Here is a 20,117-nt window from a genome sequence, read left to right on the forward strand (position 1 = left end):
GAGCGGGAGGGGGGGAGGGGAGGGGAAGGGGGAGGGGGGGAGGATAGGGGGAGCGGAAGAGGGGGCAGGGGAGGGGAAGGGGGAAGGGAGGGGGAGGGGAGGAATAAGGGAGGGGGGAGGGGGAGGAGCAGGGGCAGAGGGCACTGGGCTGAGTCCCCAGCCTCTCGGTGGCCCCCATAGTGAGCTCCCCACACCCAGCTCCTATCTCCTTCCCAGGGCCCCCGGTTCTGGCTGGGGTGATCTTCCCGGCCAGTTCACTTCACAGCCCCATGGACTAGAAAGGCTTTAAGAACTCCGGTGGTCTGCAGGTGCCTCACACAGGACACAGTTGTAGCAGGTTGCCACTACCGCCCCGGCTCTCCGGGGGTCCCCATGCCCACGCCACCCCTGGGGTTGCAGGATTTGGCAGCTGCTCATTGGAGGGACTGATGCTGAAGTTGAAACTCCAATACTTTGGCCACCTCATGCGAAGAGTTGACTCATTGGAAAAGACCTTGATGATGGGAGGGATTGGGGGCAGGAGGAGAAGAGGATGATAGAGGATGAGATGGCTGGATGGCATCACCGACTCGATGGACATGAGTTTGAGTAATCTCCGGGAGTTGGTGATGGACAGGGAGGCCTGGCGTGCTGCGATTCATGGGGTCGCAAAGAGATGGACACGACTGAGCGACTGAACTGAACTGAACCCACTAAGTGGGCGTGTGCACACCGCCCCTTGACTCTGCCCTGTGACTTGCTCTAGCCCGCAGGATTAGCCCAGCTAGGACCGTCCTAGATCAGCCGATGCCCCGCTGACCCTCAAGAGTGACCAAGATGAGCAAAACCTCCAGCAAAAGCAGGCTGGACTGGCTAGCCCCCGCTGACCCTGGCACCCTGGGCCAGCCCGGCTGAAATCAGCAGGGTCATGTAGCCCAGCCCAACAAGTGAATAAGTAGAGGAGGCCACCGTAAAGGATTGCTGTTTTAAGCCGGAGGTTTGGGGATTGTTCCTTGGGCATCCTTACTGTGGCCTTGGCTAGCAGGTGAGCCCACCAGCCTAGCTGGCATTGGGCCCTTGCTCAACCCTTGAGCCCTTGCGCGGGGTTTCATCATCTTGCCTGTGGCTCTTTCTTCACACTCCCGTGGGGCTTCCTGGATGGCAGGGGCTGGGTCTGTCCCCTCCCGCTGCCCTGCCACTCAGGACAGCCCCTGTAAAGAGCATGGAAGGGACGGATGGAGCCTGAAATGAGGGCGCAGAGAGAGCAACAGCTTTTCCCACACGAGAAAGGGACCCGCGCACCCTGACCACATGTGCCCCATGGTCAAGGGTGGTCCGGGGGCCCAGGCCAGAGGCTCACCTGCCTGACAGGCTGCGGGGTCTCCACGGTCAATGAGCAGGTAGCGTGGGCTTTCGGGGAGCAGGGGCAGGGAGGCCAGCTGGAGCGCCCCGGGCACCAGGCAGCTGGCCAGCAGCAGAGGCCAGGCCTGCGGACCACCCAGGAGCTCCCTGGGGAGACAGGAGAGGCTGGGCCAGCGCCTCCTGGCCAGAGCCCTGTTCCCTCCCACCCCCGAGGGCAGCGTCTGCGTTCCCCTGTGCCTCCTCCTAGCCAGCTCTGGGTCGGACACCCAGCTAGGGACGCACGGCAGGGCAGGGCCGTGGCCTCCCCTTATCCTTGGCCACTCCTCTCTCCAGGGCTCTCCCCAGGGCAGCAGGTTCTGCCCTCGCCTCTCTTTTCTGGGACAAACAGTACACGCTCCCGTTCAAAGCCCAAGCCTGCCCCCTGTCCTCTGTCCAGACTTGTCCCTGCTGCCTGGTCCTTTGGGGCTGGAAGAGGCTGACGGACACCCCGCTGGCCAGAAGCCCATGGACGGCTTTCGATGCCTTCGTCCAAGGAAGCCACGTCTGAATCTACTTGGGGGTGGGGGGAAGTTCAGGCTGCCCTCTCACCATTCAGCGTGCGTGGGGGGGGGGGGCGGCGTGTACCTGAGTCCGACCACCTGACCCATCACGAGCCCCAGGGCGGTGAAGATGGCGGAGGTCATGGCCACGGCCCCTCGGAGCTCCGTGGGGGCGCTCTCCCCCAGGTACATGGGCTGGACGTTCATGCCTACACCTGGCCGTGCAGGGCGATGGTCAGCCACAGGCCGGGCTCCCCCACCCCTGACCCCCACCCCCATCGGCACCCCAGGTTCCCATCCACCGGCCCCCAGTGCTGCTCCCTCAGCCTGAGCGCTCTGGGGGGGTTCCCCGCCCCCCAAACCCCGCCGTCGGGCAAGCAGGACTCCAGTCCTCCCCCAGGACTCCTGGGAGAGAAGCCCTGGTCACCCTTGGGGAGTGGGAGGGGCGGGAGGGAGCGGCGCCCATCAGCTGTAGGCTGTCCCCCTCCCGCCTGCCCCAGAGAGGCACCTGTCCCCCCGTGGGGCGCCGGGCAGGCGCCGCCCCCCGCCCCGCCCCCGCCCACCCCAGAGGGCAGCAGCTGGCAGTACCAGAGCACCATTGGTCTGCCCGGGAACACGGCTGCGGTGCCCCTGCAGTCCCTCCCTGACCTCGGGTCAGGAAACAGGTCCTCGACAAGGCCCTGCCTCTCTGAGCACTGGTGGGGGAGCTGGGAGGAACGGGGTTGCGCTGATGGCCAGACATTCTCAGAGGTACACTGAAGGAGGGGTTCCTTCTGCGCCAGGAACTCAGGGCACAAAGCCACCGTCTGACCTGGCCCCTCCGTCCCTGAGCGTGGGCGACTGTTACTGACCTCCTTCGTGGCGAAGCTGACGGTGTGTGACCCCTGAGATCAGGCCGTAAGCCTCCCTGGGATTCACTCCTCGCGGGCGCGCGCACACACACACACACACACACACGCACGCATACACACACAGGCTCTCAGCTGCCCATCACTTCCCCTGCAGGAAGCCAGCCGCTGGGCTGTGCGGACACTCAGCAGCCCTGCTGGGAGACCCGCGCAGGCTGGGGAGCATGGCCCCCGGAAACAGCACACAAGGGCGACAGCATCTCAGCAGCAGGCCCACCAGCCACGGCCAAACCTCAGCTGACCACAGCCCCACCTGGCACATTACAGCCTCCCGAGCAGCCCCTAGCCAGGACCCCCCGGCTAAGACACTCTGGTTCCTCACCCATAGGAACCGTGAGTGAATCAGCATTGCTGGCTTTAAGCCACTGAATTGTGGAGCGCTTTGTGTCTCAGGAATAGACACCTAATGAGGACATTGGAACCCGGCTGTATAGACAGTAGGCCGTCAAGGGGACTGATGGTGGCGCCCCTAAAAGCCCAGGTGGACACGCTCAAAATTCTGCTCCACCCCCCACCCCTGCACGAGCCTGAGGTCCCTGGCAGGCTCCTCGGCTTCTGTAGGGATGACCAGAGATCTCCTCCTACATGCCTCTACACTTTGACCGCCAGGGAGTTCCCGGCTTAGCCTTCTTGGGATGTTTGTCCTCCCAGCCCTGTAGAGCGTTTCCATTTTCTCTAGATCCACTTTAAGTATCTAGTTATATGAGCCTTTTAAGATAAATCATGAAAAAAAAACAATGGTGAGCACGCCTGGAAAAGAAATCAGTGAATGAAAGGAATAAGGGGCAATGGGAAGGAAGGGCCCCACGCCCACCCCATACCTGCGCTGATGCCCACAAGCAGTCTTCCCAGCATGATCATCTCGAAGGAGCCTGCTCTGCGGCTGAAGCCAAACAGGGCCGCGGCGGCCAGCACGAAGACGTTGTTCACCAGCAGGGACTTCTTCCTTGGGGAAGCAGAACACAGGTGAGGCCCGCTCAGGTTCAGGGCCAAGGGTGACCCCCCCCCCATCCCCAGGACCCTTTCCTGCAGCCGCGGCCAGCCCTGATCACGCCCCTGTGTGTGTGTGTGTGTGTGTGTGTGTGTGTGTGTGTGGAGTGTGAGCTGCCTGCACAGAAGTGATGCTGGCCACTGCAGCTGGGGTCGCCCACGGCATGCCCCACCCTCAGCCCCAGAGGGTGCATGCCAAGTCGCTTCTGTCACGTCCGACTCTTTGCTACCCCGTGGACTGCAGCCCAGCAGGCTCCTCTGTCCATGGGGTTCTTCAGGCAAGAATACTGGCGTGGGTTGCCACGCCCTCCTCCAGGGGATCTTCCCGACCGAGGGACCGAATCCTGGTCTTCTGCACTGCAGGCAGATTCTTCACCATCTGAGCCACCAGGGAAGCCCCCTGTCCCCAGTACACCCCCAGATTGCTGTCCTTTCTGCCTCTACCAGAGCTTGAACGGGCAGAACTCATATTTTATGGGTTTATCCCTACAGACTGAGCACCACTCTCCTCAAAGTCCTTTGAAAAGCCAAGTGCCTAATATCTTATTTCTCAGACCCAATGAAACCCTGGGAAGGAAAGGAAGGGAAGCCAAGTAACCTCCCGTGTGTCCTCCATTCATTACAGTCACTGCCCAGAACAGGACATCTGGATGGCCCCTGCCCAGCTGGTTCAGCGGGACAGACTGGCAAACTGGGGAGGGGGCACTGGGCCCGTTGGTGGCTCCTCCCACACGAGGCGTTGGCTCTGGGTTCCTGACACTGCGCTCGGAGGCGCCATTCTGAGGTCACCAGGGGAGCTCACAGGAGAGCCTGCAGCTCAGGTCCTGATGGGGAAACGGGCCAGAGGCGGCTGGTAATTTAAAAAAAAAGAAAAGGATGGAAAAATCTCAAATGGCTTCTTTCCAGTTTGGAGGCAGCTTGTCCCACGGTGAGTGTCATCATCTGGGTGATCTGCAAACCCGGGTCCTGTGAGGGGAGTGTTTTCTACTGGGTCCAGACCAACTGCCAGATGCTCTGCCCTTAGACCCTCTAGACTGGGAAGACTGTAGTGCTCCAAGTGCCTCCAGAGAATCAGAATGCAAGACTTCGGACTTTGGAGCAAAGCCACAACTTCAGTGAATTATTATCTTTTTAACCTGAAATAACTCCTGACTGGTCGCTATGCCTTGGTAGAGGAGAAACATCAGACTGGGGTGTCTGGCTGCCGTTTTAGCCAACTGAGTCCCGGCTTTCTGTCACTTGCAGCTGACGCTTGTGTTAAACACCGGAACACGACGTCCTGTGCACCCCTGCCTCTGACAGCGGAGGTTACCTCAGTGATGCCGGGCGAGAGCCCACGGCACCCAGCGTCATCTCAGGGGCCTCGTCATGCAGGAGCCTCCTCACCTCAGAGGGTGGAGCCTGCTAAGGGACCCACACCAGGAGGACTGCTGCACCCACTCCAGCACAAAGACTGGGGTCACCCTGGTGGGCACAGAGCGGCAGCCCGTGGAAGTGCTGAGCCGATACCGTCTGGGAGACCGGAGCATGGACGTCAGCAAGGCGGGCGACAGCGTGAGCGGCTCCAAAACCCCGGAGCAGACCCCTCCCTGTGTTCCCAAGGCTCGGGGTCCTGTGCCCTAAACTGAATTCACCCGCTGGCTTCCTTTCCCTTGGTCTGTCTGTACTCTTTCTTCTGCTTTCTTCCCGTGAGAGGTCCCGAGGGCAGTTAAGTTTACCATCAGCGTGTAGACGGCAGGATATTGACAGGTGAACCGCAGACTGACCGCCTCGTGGAAACCCCGTGTGCGGGCAGGTCAGCTTGGTTGCGTCGGCGCTGGTGGCTGTGGCGAGGCAGTGCCCTGGGCGGGCTCAGGGCGGGAATGGGTACCGTGAGGGGGCACACGTGGGGAGCTGAAGATCCGGGAGAATGGTGCTGACGCGTGCTGGGCGGCCAGCCAAGGAGGGATGGTGGGAGTCCGGCCTGCCTTCTCTCCCGCTGACTCGGCCAGTAACAAGCCGTCTCCCAGCGCTCTGAGCCCGAGTGCAGACGCTGGAGCCGCAGTGTGCCCGGAGCTGACGCGCTCACGGTGACCTCCCCGACCCCCCCAGGACAGCCCAGGCTGCAGGCCTCGGCCCGCCCGCCCCAGGCCCGCACCAGGCCGGGCTTCCGAGCACCTCCTTCGTCAGGTGAGCTGCCTCAGGGCACTCCGCGCTCTCACAGCTTTCCATTCCTCAGTCAGTCTGTCTCCTGCTTGCGACCCAAGAACTGCCTCAGGTGGATACAAAGGGGGGCCTCGGGGAGAAAGCACCTGTTCACGGTCACGTCTAGTCAAAGCCACGGTCTTTCCAGCGGTCATGTATGGACGTGAGAGCTGGACCATGAAGAAAGCTGAGCACAGAAGAATTGACGCTTTTGAACTGTGGTGTTGGAGAAGACTCTTCAGAGTCCCTTGGACTGCAAAGAGATCCAGTCAGTCCATCCTAAAGGCAATCAATCCTGAATATTCATGGGAAGGACTGATGCTGAAGCTGAAACTCCAATACTTTGGCCACCTGATGCGAAGAGCTGACTCATTGGCAAAGACCCTGATGCTGGGAAAGGTTGAAGGTGGGAGGAGAAGGGGACAACAGAGGACGAGATGGCTGGATGGCATCACCGACCTGATGGACGTGAGTTTGAGCAGGCTCCGGGATTGGTGATGGACGGGGAGGCCTGGCCTCGACTGAGCGGTGTTGGGCTGCGTTGTGTTATGCTGTCAGCCGTGGGTCCTTCCTCCCTCCCAGCGCGGACTCTTCCCTCCAACACGTCCCCGGGAAATGTGGGGTTCTCGGTGACGTGGCAGGCAGAGCCAGGGGCCGGTGCGGAGCTGACCGGGGCCAGGGCCTGCTGGGTGTCCTGCCCCCACCCCTCAGCCCGTGGGCTGGGGTGCCCCTCATCGAGAGGCACTCGGGGTCCATGGGAAGCACTCACCTTCCCAGCGTGACGGCCAGGGGCCCAGCGAGCAGCGCTCCCAGGAGACCCCCGAGGGGATACAGGGACACGATGAGGGACCACACGAGCAGGACCAGATGGTCGGGCAGCGGCTGGCCGGTTCGCATCCGCCACGTCTCATTGGTGAATTCCTGAATGTGCTGTGAACACAGATGCCGGTCAGCACCCCCCCACCCTGGGGTGGGGGCTCCCCACAACAGGCCTTCTCCCCCAGGCCCCACCTCCACAGGGCAGGCAGCCTCCCCAGCCACCCTGCCCGCTGTCGGGGGGACAGAACTCCCCTGAGTGCGGGGCGCTGTGCCGTCTTTGTCGCAGTGTGTTCTGGAGCTCAGAGGTGGTCAGTGTCTATGTGGCCCCTCTGAGCCCAGGATCAGCCCCATCTCTCCCCCAGCCCCACCTGGGCCACATCAGTGGGCTCCCCCGTGGGCCAGCTTTCTGATCGACTTGGCCATCGGTGAGCATCAGCAGGGTATCAGAAGAGGCCAGAGGGGCGTTTGTTCCCCGGGCTCCATCCCTGGACGGGAAGTGAGTCTGCTGACAGTTGCTCTATTGCACCCTAACCCTAACCCCGAAGGGTCGGGAGGGCCCCAGTTCCATCCTGGGACCTGTTTTTCCTGCAGCCCCAGCTATGTGACGGGACACGTGACCTTCTCAGTCAGGTGGGTCAGAGGTGGCTTCTATCACTGGGCTGAGAGATGCCGCCTTTCCACGGGCACTTGCTGAGAATGGGCACAGGCCCGGCGAGCTTGCTGGGGACTCAGAGGTGATGGAACCCCAAGAGGGGACCAGCAGGAGGCTGAGTCCAGCTGGGAGCTTGCTGAAGGAAGGCTCCAGGCAGGTGATGGCATCTGGGTAGCTCTGGAGGGGCAGGGAGGGCCTGGCCCACTGGGGGTCTGTGTTTAACTGCTCTGGGCACGGAGTTGGGAGAATCAAGGTGCGAGACAGGCGGACAGGTTCGGACCCCAGGAGGCCTTGGACTTCAGGTAGATGTGTGTGTGTGTGTGTTTATTAGTTTCTCAGTCATGTCTGACTCTTTGCGACCACGTGGACCGTAGCCTGCCAGGCTCCTCTGTCCATGGAATTCTCCAACTAAGAAGACTGGAGTGTGTTGACATTCCCCTTTCCGGGAGATCTTCCTGACTCAGGGATTGAACCCGGGTCTCCCGTAGTGCAGACAGATTCTTTATCATCTGAACCCCTAAGGAATGCCTACAGGCACTGGGAGTCACAGATTTCTGAGCAGGGCAGTGGTTTGATCAGACTTGACAGTACCTACAAGGGGAGAGGCTGAAGGCGGGGAGGCCAGTGGGGAGGCTGGGCAAGCAATCCAGGCAGGAAAGATGGGTCTGAACTGGGATCATGGCAGAGACCCAAGGAAAAATGGCTGGAAGCCAGAGACAGTCAGGAAGGACTTGGTGCTTTTCCAGGAGAGAGGGCAGAATCAGGGTGGACCCCTGCCACTGGGGGAATGGGAGCAGTCATCTGCTGACATCAGAGACACAGGAGCATGTGTGAGTTTCAGGAGAGAGGGCAGAGCTGGATTTGAACTCGCAAGGCCTGGGGAACAGCCCAGTGGAGGTGGAGGCGTGGGAGGAAGCTCCACCAAGCAGATGGCGGCCTGCAGATGCAACGTGGGCCGCTGTTAACGCTGGGATGGTAACAGTGGGCATGCAGGGTACGTACCAAGGTCGGGGCATTGATAATGGAGAGGTTGTAGCCAAACTGGAAAGTTCCACCAATGCCAGCTGCACAGATGGTCAGGAGCAGGACCCTGCCCTGAACCTGAGAAGAGAGGAGAGGACCCAGTGACCCACGGCAGCCTCCACCTCCCTCCCGCGGGGCTGGAGCCCACCAGTCCCATATGGCGACCTGTCTGAAGCTGGCGGCGGTGACGCCCCCACTTTGCAGATGAAGAAACAGAGGCAGAGAGGAGGTGCCTGGGTCACAGCCTGGGGCAGGGGGCAGAGACCCCCCCTCACCTTCTGCTCTGAGCCCGGGATCCCGCTGCCCCTCGGCCCTGACCGCGTTTTCCTGAGACGGACAGCCATTCCCGGCCCCCAGCTCCTTGCCCAGCTGCCCCCGGGGCGTGCCTGCTGTGGCTCTGGGGACCACACTCTGAGCTGGGGCCTCAGGAGAGTGAAGCTCTGCCTCTGGCAGACCGGGATCCCCTGAGTTCAGGGCAGCTGTCTCCACAGACAGGCTGGGTGCCCCCCTCTGTTAAGAGAAGGGGCCACGTGGACCTACACGTGTGGGGACCTGGGAGGCACCTTGAGCCGCAGAGAGCAGCCGCAGCCCTGCTGACGCTGATGGCGACCTCCAGGCTGGGGGGCAGCCGGCGCGCACACACCTGGTGCAACAAGAGGCAGCGTCTCGTCCTAGAGCAGCACCCCGAGACAGGCGGGGGGCTCCCCAAGGCACCCCCAGGAGGCCCAGCCCCCTGGTGCCCCGTTGTCAGGTTGGTAAGTTTTCCTAGGGATTCACCATCTATTTAGAGTTTGCCTCTTATATATACATATTTTTAAGATTTTTTTTCACACTTTTTAAAATTATTTTTAATTGGAGAATAACTGCCTTACAATGTTGTGTTGGTTTCATGAATCAGCTCTAAGTATAAATATATCCCCTCCCTCTTGAGTCTCCCTCCCACCCCCCCCCCACTTAAAGATTTTTTTAATGTGGGTCATTTCTTCAAAGTATTATTAAATTTGTTACAATATTGCTTCTGTTTTATGTTTTGGTTTTTTTTGGCCGAGAGGCATGTGGGATCTCAGCTCCCAGGACCAGGGATCAAACCAGCACCTCCTGCATTGGAAGGTGAAGTCTTAACCACCGGACCACCAGGGAAGTCCCCGTCTTGCCATTTTTTTATTACAAAATAGTATGCTCATTAAGTGGCTTCCCTGGTGGCACAGCGGTAAAGAATCCACATGTACTGCAGGAGATGCAGGAGGCCTGGGTTTGATCCCTGGGTCAGGAAGATCCCCTGGAGGAGGGCAAGGCAACCCACTCCAGTGTTCCTGCCTGCAGAATCCCACGGACAGAGGAGCCTGGTGAGCCAGAGTCCATGGGGCTGCACAGAGTCGGATACGACTGAAGCAGCTTAGCATGCGCGCGCGCACACACACACACACACACACACACACACACATACTCATTAAATCTTTTGAAAGCTCAGTACACACTGAAGCTTCTCCACTCTTCCAAAGAGCAGTGACCTGCTTCCCTCAGATATTTCACGAGACACTCACAAAGTAGTTAACTATACAAAAATTGGATTGTTGATCTTTTCCTAGTAACTCTACACTACCTTTCTTGTTCTGGAAAATTGTCCCCCAGGTGTAAAGTACTGTGTCATATTTATTACTTCTTTTAATACTTAAATGCAAGTTTCATGGCAGAAGGATGTTTGACTCAGGACTTTGTGAAAAATTTCCAGAACCTGAGGCTACTTACTCGTTCATCCGATGAATACCGAGTGCCTGATCCAGCCAGGAACTGAGCTGGGGGGCAGATATGGGGGCCGGGTGGGGATGGAGGGGTGGAAACAGACCTGCTTTCACTGGATGGTGAGAAACTGGGCTGGGGTGGGGAGGCGGGGGAAAGGGCTCCAGGGCAGGACCGTGCCAAAGATGTTGCCATCAGTCTGTGGGCAGGTTTGTACCGGGCACCCTGGCCGGCCGCCAAGTTCCTACAAGGCTAAGTGACTTCCTCCCAAGCAGGAAGCCACAGAGGGAAGCCAGGTGGGAACCCAGGAGTCCAATCCCGCTGGAGTCACGCAGAAGCTCCCTGCTGGGCTGCCTGCTGGTGAAGAGGCCCACTGGGAGCGCAGATCCGCAGGAAGCAGCAAGTCACCCGGTGAGACCTGAGCCCTTGTGGCAGGGAGGAGGCTGGCGGGTCTCCAAGGCAGCATAAATTACTGAATTCCCTGAGATCGCGCAAGGAGACCGCCTAAGCCTGGGGCGACTGGCCTTGAACAGCCTTCAAACATTACCTATGGTGGGGAGGAGTCATTCAGTGAGTAAAGATGGCTTGCCTCCCCACTCTGGGCAATGAATCTACGGTTCTAGGTGCTGAGGATAACAGCAGTGAACCAAAAAGACGAAATCCGGGATCTTATGGAACCTTCCTTCCAGCGGGGGAATGACAGGCAGTAATAAATGAACAAGAAAAATATGTAGGGTGTTAGCTGGGGCATGAGTTTGAGTAAGCTCCGGGAGTTGGTGATGGGAGGCCTGGCGTGCTGCGATTCATGGGGTCGCAAAGACAAGACTGAGCGACTGACCTGAACTGAACTGCGCTGGTGCAGACACACACACACACAGAGAAAGGGGAAGGGGAGGGGGCGGGGTCTGGGGCGTGGTCAGGGAAGACGCCCGCAGTCGGGGGCGGGGTGGGGGGGCGTCCCGCCCGTGGTCCCGCACGAGGACCAAGGAGATGAGGGGAGGCGCCGTGCAAGGGTCTGAAGGAACTCCCCTGGCGGGGAACCCCCCCGGGGTGGGGAGGTGGGCGGTGTGAACGTGCTCTTCCGGATGCCTGGCTCCCTGGGTGAAGCAGGAGGTGACGGGAGACGGAGTTTAGGGGGCGCGTGGAGGAGATGAAGGTGGGAGACAGGCCCCGGACGGGACGAGGAGCGGGTGCAGTGGCCAGGGGCTCCTGCGTCTAAGGGCGCTGTCCGGCTCGCACGAGAACCTAAGGGATGCTGGTGGGGGCAGGTCCAGCACCCTGCGCCCCAGCCAGACCTTCGGCCGAAGCGGACCCGAGTGGACGGCGAGGCGCTTGTGCGGTGGGCGTTTGCGAAGGCTGGAGCAAGGCGCGCCTTAACGCGCGCGCAGGCGCACAGGGTGTGAGGGGGTGGGGGGCCCGCGAGCGGGTCTCCAGGGTCCGAGGCGGTATCCGGGATGAGGCGGCTCGCGCGCATCCTCCATCCCCCCGTTTCTGCAGCTCCGAGGGCCAGCCCGGGCCCACCTCTGCAGACCGGAAGGGAGCTCCGATCCGGGGACTTCTCGCCCAACAAACAGCCTGCCTCCGCCCCCCCCCCCCCCGCAGGTCTTGGCTGGCGGCTCTGATCAGCGCGCTCGGGACTTGCCCGAAATCCCAGCCCTGGTTCGCCGAGCCCTGCCCCGCTGCGGCCTCCGGACCGACTCTCTGCCGGCCCCTGCCGCGCCCTTCTGTGGACCTCCGCCGCGGCCCCTTCCGGCCCCTCTTCGGGGCCGCCTCTCACCTCCATCTGGCGCCCCCGCCCTCTGCCAGGTTCCGGGAGACCCCTGTCCCCGGGAGGGCCCCGTCCCCGGGAGGTCTCCGTCCCCGGGCACTCTGAGGCCGAGCCCTTGATTCTGCGCGGACATCCCCATGCTCCTCCAGCCCAGGTGTCCCCGCCCTTTCCACGGAGGAGGGGCAGGATTCGGAGGGACGAAAGGCCGACCCACCAGTCTCTGGAGCGCTCTCATCTGTCCGTCTCCGGCAGAGCCGCGGACTAGGAACCCGGATGGGAGAGCGGGTCTCGGGTTGCAGCCCAGGCATACATTGTGTGCGAAGCCGCGCTGGCCCCGGAGACAAGATGAGTCCAGTCCAGCGGACTTTGTCAAGTGAGCAACTACTGGGTCCGCTGGGCCGGATTAATCTTTCATTTCCTAGGGCTTCTCAGGTCCTGCTTGAATCCAGGAGGTGGATTAAGGTCAAACCTAAACCAGACCTGCCAAAGATGCTATTTGTGGTCATGGAAACATAGACCCAAAAGTCACCCCAGGAGGTCATCTGAGCGAAGACGGTGACAGGACACACACCGCAAGGGATGATGCAGTATTCCTCTTGCTCCTGCTTGGGTTTTATTTTCGTTGCTCTGAACTTTTGAAGCGTCATGCATTTTTAAGGAAAAATACACAAGATAAAATATTAGCAATTGCTAAGTGCTCGTTTCTCTGCATCTCTTGAGATGATCCACTGCCGTAATAGCACCCGCTCCGCCTCCCTACGCCCCCGACCGCCAGATGCCGCCTGGACACCTCGCTGGAGTCAGCTCCCCCACCCCCACCCCCTCAGTGTGGGCTCCCCAGACACTAATTATTATCCTTGAGCAAGGAAGCTTGAGGTTTCTCTTCGGCAAACATTAACGGCGAGTTTAACCTTCAGCATGTGAAAGTCAAGGGTGTGAGTGTTGGTGGCTGCCCGGTGCTGCTGACGAATCCTCTCAACACCCCACACCGGGTGGCTTCAGCCTCCCTTACGGAGGAGTCCCTGAGACTCCACAAGGGGGAGCCCGCATCCTGTACCCCGCAGCCGTGCTGGAAGTCCCGGCTGGGCTGTCAGATCTCAAGTGCGGTGCAGCAGACCCTGCGGGATGGGGCGGCCAAACCACGCCCGAGTCGGGGGAGCGGGGACAGCTGCCTCCCCCGCGGGCCTTCCCGCGTGGATTCCCACCCAGCGTCGGTTTCCCGGGTGGGAAGGCGGAGAAGGCAGCAGGGGAGGAGGGGCGGCCTGCCCACGGCCACCGTGCTCAGGACCTCCGCGCCCGCGTCCAGCGGGGGTGGTGGCGCCCCTTCCCAGCCCTGGGAGCCAGGCACGCTCGCTTCTACACGCCAGAGCCTCTTACTCTGCAGACTGGGAAACTGAGACCCAGAGTGGCGGGGAGGGCGGAGGCCGGGGAGGCCCGTGCCCAGCATTCAGCGGGAGGCGGGAGCAGCAAGGCTCGCACCGCAGGCGATCGATACCGCAAAGCCGGCTGGAGGGCTCCATCAGGTCCTTGCCGGAAAAAGCCACTGGCTGCTTCTAGCCCCGCAGAAGCGGCAGGGCCGCCTGGTTGACCCAAGCCCGTCCCCAGATGAGGCCTTCATCACTACCCGGGCTCGGGGACCTCCCCAGAGATGTGGCCTCCAGACCCGTGGGTGACCCGTCCAGCCTGCCTCCGGGTGCCAGCTCCCAGGGACCCACCCACGCCGCGGAGACCCTCTCTGGCTGCGAGGGGCCGACAAAGCCTGCGCTGCCAGTGTCGGCGCAGCGGGACCTTCTGGGGCTCTGTGGCGTAGACAAAGAGGCTTGAGCTGGCGCCCCACCAGGCGCCGGGCCCTCCAGCGGGAGCTGACCCCGCAGCTCCTGGCCGAGTCTGGGCATCCCCGGTTCCGCGAGCCCCGGGTGATTTCGCTTCCTCTGTCCAGCTCACCTAGCCCGCACCTGGCCGGTGAGCCAGGGCCTTGGAAGGTCTGCTACCCAGCCCACCCTGCCTCTGCCTCGCTGCCTGCCTTCCCTCTCTGATCCGTGAGGTTGTGGGACAGGAGTCTTGGCAGAGGCCTAAGGCCTGGAGCCAGGGCCCAGGCTGGACCCCAGCGGCCCTGATCTGCCCTTCAGCCCGTCAGCGGGACGCCCATCTTCGGGTGGAGTGGTGGCTGGGCCCCTACCGCTCCTGACCACCGATGGGCCAAACGGATTTGACCTGACTGCCCCTTCTCTGACCTCAGTGTCCTTCTTGGTCAGCAGTGTTTTCCAGAAAGGGCTCAAGAGCCGTTCCAGGCTGCTCGAAGTCCCCTCCTCCTTGCAGCCTTCCCACTTAGGCTGGCATCTCTACTCTGCACCAACAGGCTCCATAGGGGGCACTGGGCAGAGCTCAGAGGCCAGCTGACCTTGGCCACCAGGTTGCCAAGGTGGGCAGTGAGCCACCCCCAAGCTCAGCAGGCCGGCGACGGGCCTGGTTGTGGTGGATCCCAATGGAGCCCCTGCAATCCCAGCACTTACTTCCTGTCTCCCAGCCTCCGTCTGCTCACCTGTGAAATGGGGACATCATAATAACTGACCTGCCCCCTGCACAGGTGCTGCGTCCTCAGGCCCCACGTGTGTCTACTGACTGCCTGCACCCAGCATCCTGAGGGCAGGTACCCCGCCCTCTCTTTATCTCCAGACACACCTGGCCCACCTGTGGACCTGGCCGAGTGTGGAGGGCACGGCCTGGGGGCAGCCCCTGCAGGCTCTACCCCAAGACCCAGCTCTGCCCTCCTCGCCCTCCCCTCCCCTCACCTGCCCCCTCCCCCCTCCCCCTCCTCCTAAGGAACTGGCATCCACTCCAGTTCTGGGTCACGTTTCCAACTTAACAATTCAGAAGACAGAAAGAAAGAAAAAACCTCAAGCAAGCACCGGTGAGCAGCCCCTCCTGGCCACCCTTTGACACTCGGAGACTGAGCACTGGAGCCGATCGTGACTGCGGACCGGAGACTTAAAGCCGTCTTAATCAGAAGGAAAGAATGTCCTTGTGGCTGGCTGTTCTAAAAATACAGCTGTGCCCACATCTGGAGGCGAAGGGTGGTGGGGGGCGGTGGGGATGGCGGTTAGACCAGCGTCTGTAGGGCTGACACCCGCATTCCTTGCTGGGGGAGGCCCCCTCCCAGCAGGGCCCATGGAGCGGGGGAGAGGGGAGAACACCAAAGCAACCAGTCCCCTGTGGCCAGGCCACCTGGACAGGTCTGGGACGGAGCTGAACAGGGAGCCCACCCCTTCCTGGGCCCGTCCCCCCACTTCCCCATACCTTCCCCCCACCCCAGCCTGTTTCCCCCGGGGGCCTGGTTAACTGGGGTTCCTCTCTCACCAGCCCCTGCTTGACCTGGGCACGGCTTCTGACCAGGGAGGGGATTTTGTCCGGCTTTGATATGAGGTGCTATTTATTACCTTTAACGAACTTGTCGCTTGTTTTGTTTATCGGTATTCTAAGCAAACGAGGTACTTTCGTACCTAATCTTAGATCTGTAATTTTGCATTTGTTTTTTTTTTTTTAAAGAGGCCCCGATACCTCACACAAGTGAAGGGCGGGCAAGGCTGGGAGAAGGTCTTGAGTAAACTGGCAGCAGGGTTTGGGGTGGTGTTTCCAGGGCCCTGAGGGCACAGAGTTCCTGTCCATGCACCCGGCCTGGGGCTCCCTCTCCGGGGTGTGGGAGCAGGGCTGTCGGGGCGGGGGGTCAAGCCAGGAGGGAGGTGTGGCGCCCCAGGCCTCTCTGAGCGCTGAGTCACTGATTCTGGGCGAAGGCTCCGAGTGGTGGCCCTGGCCTTCCAGGTCACTGCCAGACCACAGGCCGGAACTGCCTGATGACCTGGCCAGCCGGCAACGGCTAAGGAAGGCCATGGGACAGGGTGGCCTTAGGTTTCAAGTGGACCAGATCCCACGTACAGCCCAGCGGGCAGGGGCAGGGGGGGCAGACCCACGCGGGGACACACGTGTCTCTGTGAACTCGCATCCCCAGCCCTGCCACTTGGCCGACTTGGCCAAGCAGATAATCTTCCAAAACACGGCCCCGCAGCCACACTGAGCCCGAAAATAGCCCAGGCAGAGGAGGGGGAGGCCCCGCCAGCCGGTCTGGGCGCCAGCTGGAGGCGGCTCTGCCGATTGGGTGGTGGCCACGGTGGCGAGTGGGAACGAGGGGCAGTTGCCGAGGGTTGTGACAGCCAGGCACTGAGGGTCAGGCTGGCCCAGCAGCTGGGAAAGACTGCTTTGTCCAGCCAACCGAGGGCCGGGCAGGGAGCCCCAGGCCCCACTGCTCAGCCAGGGGGCAGGCTGGGTGCAGAGCCTCTTGTCAGGATTCCTTGACAGGAGCCCAGTGGCGGCAGGGCGGCTTAGTCTCTGAACCGGACCTGGCCCTCCCCAACTCAGCTCCCTCACTGGGCCAGGTGCTTACTGAGGTCTGTGCCTCCTGCCTCCTGGACCCTTCCACCGTCTCTGTCTAGTGCCTGGCACTGCAGGCTGTGGCCAGCTTCTCCTCTGACCCCCAGCTTCCTTCAAAGAGCCAGCCGCTGTCTGACCCCACCTCACTGAGGGTCCTCACTGCCTGCGGAACAGAGACCACAGCCTGCAGGGCCCAGTGGGCCAGCCTCTCAGCACGTGCAGCCCCCCTCCTCCTCCCCCTCTCCCACCTCTGTTCCTCCAGCTGCCTCAGGACCTTTGCACGAGCTGTCTGTCCTCCTCCTCCATCTTGATGGCCCCCCTGCCTTCCCCAGCCCACTCGGAGACCCTCAAATTCCTGGAAGGTCGATTCTGCTACCAGGCTCAGAAGGCTAGGCCCCAGTCGCCCCATCTGCTGGGCAGGCCTGATGCAGCCCACCTGGACTGTGTGTCCCTCTTACCCTCCGGCCACGAGCAGCTGCTGCCGAGTGAGTTCCGGAATCAATGCTAAAAATATCCCATGACCCAGACAGGAAGGGCCACTGGGGACCCAGCTGCTCCTGGGGGCGCAGGCTGGAGCTGCGGTGAGGCCCACCCACAGCAGTGGGGGTGGGGGGAAGTCCTCATGAGGGCGCCCCATGTCATCCACAGGAAGACACCGCGCCCCCAGCACTCACTGTGTTTCTGCTTCAGGCCTGTACTGCCTTCTGAATAAAATAACATTTAAAAATTGAGTGCACGGGGCCCTAAGAGAAGGTAGGTGAGCTCTGGTCTCTTCAGGGAGGCTTCCTGGAGTGGGGGGCATTTCCAGCACCCTCCCTCTCTCTCTCTTAACAGAACACTGAAGCTGGTAGGGAAGGAAGTGAGTGAATGGAGTCAGATCTGGGCTGTCCCAGGAAAGAAACGCTGACTTAGGGGTGGGGGAGGGCTGGAGGGTTCCCTGTGTTGGGGGGGACTGGGCAGGGATGACCCCAGGTTTTGGGGTTGTCTCTCCTGGTGTGAGAGCCCTGAGAGGAAGGTGGGCTCCGTGGGCAGGCAGAGGGTGCTGTCCCGCCTGTAGGACAGGGGAGGAAGGGGTCCTCTGGGGGTGTCCAGACCCGGACACCCCGAGCTCCTTGCTCTGCAGCAGGCAGGGGCCCCAGGCCAGCAAGGGACCACAGACCCCTCCCGCCACAGTCCTCAGCCCAGGAGAGAGGAGGCGGCCCTGCTGCTCAGGCCAGACAGACGGAGTAAAAGCCGTCAGCATTCAGCACACCACCTTCCTGGGTCAGCCTGGCTCCCGGGAACGTGTGGAGCCTGGGGCGTCTTTCTGTAATGAACTGTCTGGAGGTGCCAGGGGAGGGAGCCGCGGACCTGGTGCCTCCAGAGCGGCCAGTCCTGGGCCTGACGCTGGACGGGAAAGCCCGGACTCATGGTGATGGCCCGCCCCAGGCCCTGCTCTGTCTCCTACTGGGCCTGAGTCCCCACCTGGGGACCCCCCAGGCTCTCCGGGAGAGAACTCTCCAGGCAGGACGGAAGGTCTGCAGTAGAATCTGTGCTTCCCTGGCATGTCCTGCCCCCACCCGGGGCTCCCAGGAGTGTGCCTCCTCAGCTCCAAACCAGGCTCCTGCCTGATCGGCCCTGTCAAAGGGGAGAGACAGACCCTCTATCCCATGACGGCCCCTCCGTTAGCCCCGGCATGACCCCAGCAGAGAGCCTGCAGGCTGGAATGCCTCCCTCCCCTTCCCCACACACACAGGAAACCTGACCCCTCTTGCCGGCTTCTTGAAGCCTGGCGGGCGCCCGCCAGGGTGTCTGAGGCCCTGGATCCCTGGCCTGCAGCCGCACCTCCAGCTGGGTGGGCTCTGCTCCTCCGGGTTCACCTCCAGCCTGACCTAGGTCTGCTCAGCTGCAAACAGAGGCTGCCTGAGGGAGGGATTTTTCAGCCTGCTTCCACCACCCAGTCTCTCAACACCTTGATCCAACTCCTGCTCTATCAGACTGACCTCTCCTCAGGCCTGAGCCAAATGCACAGCCCCCTTCATCCGGGCCTCTTCCTCCCTGCCCCCCTTCCCAAGTGGACCTCCAAGAGCACTCCCCAGGGACTCCTCTTAGCCCTCCCATGATCCATTGGAGACAACTGTCTTGACTGGTTGGGGACTCAGAGCCCCGCCCAGGGCTTCCCTCACCTGTCACACTGGAGTCCGAGGTTGAGCTCCCGTTTGGTAAAGGTCTGGGCACTTCCTCTCCCTTGTGGCCACTGTTATCCAGGGCCCTTGGCGCGGCTGCCCATCTCAGAGCCTTCCCAGGCCACGTGTCCCAGGGCCTCCTGCTGCTTGGCCCCTGCAGCCCTGTCCTGGCTCTGCTGCAGCCTCCCTGCTTGTCCACATTCTCTAACTCATGAAGGTCGAGCTGGCCGGGCCTGGCCTTGAGCCTCGGGCATCTCATGCGGGCCGAAGGCTACAAAGTCCATTGGTCTACTGAAGACTGGTACCCACACTTGAGCCACCTGCCTGGCCTCTCTGCCACTTGGATTTTTCCATGCGGATGTCACATAGATCCCCCAGACTCAGTGAGGCCAGAACAGGATGCTCCATCCGCCTGCCCAAGCGTTCTCCAGCTCAGGAAAAGTTCACTGCCTTCCATCTCCCCTATAGCTCAGTCCCTGAAGTCACCTTGACTCCTGTCTCACAGCTCCGTCTAGTCTGCTGGAAAAACCCACATCCTGGCCCTCCTGGTCCTCCAGGTTTGGCCCTGCCCAAGCCACCAGCATCCCTGGCATCCTCTGCCTGCCCCCAGATCCCTCTGGCCGTCTGCTCTCCTCATAGCAGCCACAGGCATCTTTTTAAAGTGACAATCAAGCATCACTTCTTCACAGAGCCTCCCCAGATCATCCCATCTGGCAGGGGGCCCGCTACCCAACCCTCCAGCCTCCACTTGGCTCTCATCTCCATCAGTGCGCTGTCCTAAAAACACTAGTTCTCATCTTAGCAGAAGCCCCTGACACCCACCCCGCCCCCCCCCCCACCCCCCGTCTCCTTGGCTGCACCAGGAGAGATAGCATCTTTTGTCGGCCACCGGGTCTCCAAGCATCCAGAACAGTAAACTATGGACTGGGTTCATCAGAAGGAATACATGGAGTTTCTCTTTTCCACCCAAGTAACGAGGCTCTCTCCAGCCCGTCCACTTGAACCAGCCGGTCTTGGCACCCTCTCGTCCCACCAGTGCTGCACGTCCCCGGTCTGCCCCTCCTCTGGCGGCCCTCGTTGGGGCTTCCCAAAGGAACAGGCAGTTTCAGCGGGGTCTGGGCTTGCAGCGAGATTTGGACACGCAGCCGCCAAGCGTCTCCTTTGCTGCTCTGGTTCTCAGAGAGGACAGCCTGGGACCCCAGCCAGCCCAGGTGGGTTGGCTGAGCAGGGCGGTCCAACTCCGGGCCCCGCCCCGCCCATGCCCCGCCCATGCCCCACCCACGCTGCGTGGGTGGAGGCCAAGAAGCTGCAGGACCTGGGGTGGGGGGCCGGGGTCGGGGGGAGGCGGCGGGACCGGGGTGGGGGGCCGGGCGGGAGGCTGCGAGGCCGCACCCCTCGGTCTCTCGGGGCGAGCGGACCCCTCTAACAAGTGCTCGTAGCCTCGCTTGCAGGGTGGGCCCAGATGTCCCCGCTACCTGCCCGCCCCTAAGGCCTCGGTTCCTCATTGGTCACACCTTCTCCCGCGCCGCCGCCGCCGGCACCACAACACGCGCCACGTGCTCC

General features: G+C 61.6%; 1 protein-coding gene across 5 annotated transcripts in view; it reads right to left on the reverse strand.

The window, feature by feature from the left end:
- Positions 1 to 12,701, reverse strand: part of SLC2A11 (solute carrier family 2 member 11) — a 15,513-nt gene extending 2,812 nt beyond the window's left edge. For 2 of the 5 annotated variants that reach the window (XM_043434685.1, XM_043434684.1), the window contains exons 1-7: positions 11,974 to 12,123; positions 9,020 to 9,099; positions 8,436 to 8,534; positions 6,732 to 6,892; positions 3,610 to 3,734; positions 1,966 to 2,095; positions 1,340 to 1,488 (exon numbers count right to left, since the gene is read on the reverse strand). In XM_043434685.1, the coding sequence (XP_043290620.1) occupies positions 1,340 to 1,488; positions 1,966 to 2,095; positions 3,610 to 3,734; positions 6,732 to 6,892; positions 8,436 to 8,534; positions 9,020 to 9,099; positions 11,974 to 12,103 (874 nt within the window). In that variant the 5' untranslated portion in view covers positions 12,104 to 12,123. Of the gene's footprint in view, positions 1 to 1,339; positions 1,489 to 1,965; positions 2,096 to 3,609; positions 3,735 to 6,731; positions 6,893 to 8,435; positions 8,535 to 9,019; positions 9,100 to 11,973; positions 12,124 to 12,178 lie in introns of those variants that run through there. The other 3 variants (XM_043434703.1, XM_043434694.1, XM_043434713.1) reach the window with 3 other exon arrangements.
- Positions 12,702 to 20,117: the final 7,416 nt, after the last annotated feature.

This window comes from Cervus canadensis, chromosome 1 (assembly GCF_019320065.1).
Source record: "Cervus canadensis isolate Bull #8, Minnesota chromosome 1, ASM1932006v1, whole genome shotgun sequence".
In the NCBI taxonomy this organism is placed as follows: Eukaryota; Metazoa; Chordata; class Mammalia; order Artiodactyla; family Cervidae; genus Cervus; species Cervus canadensis.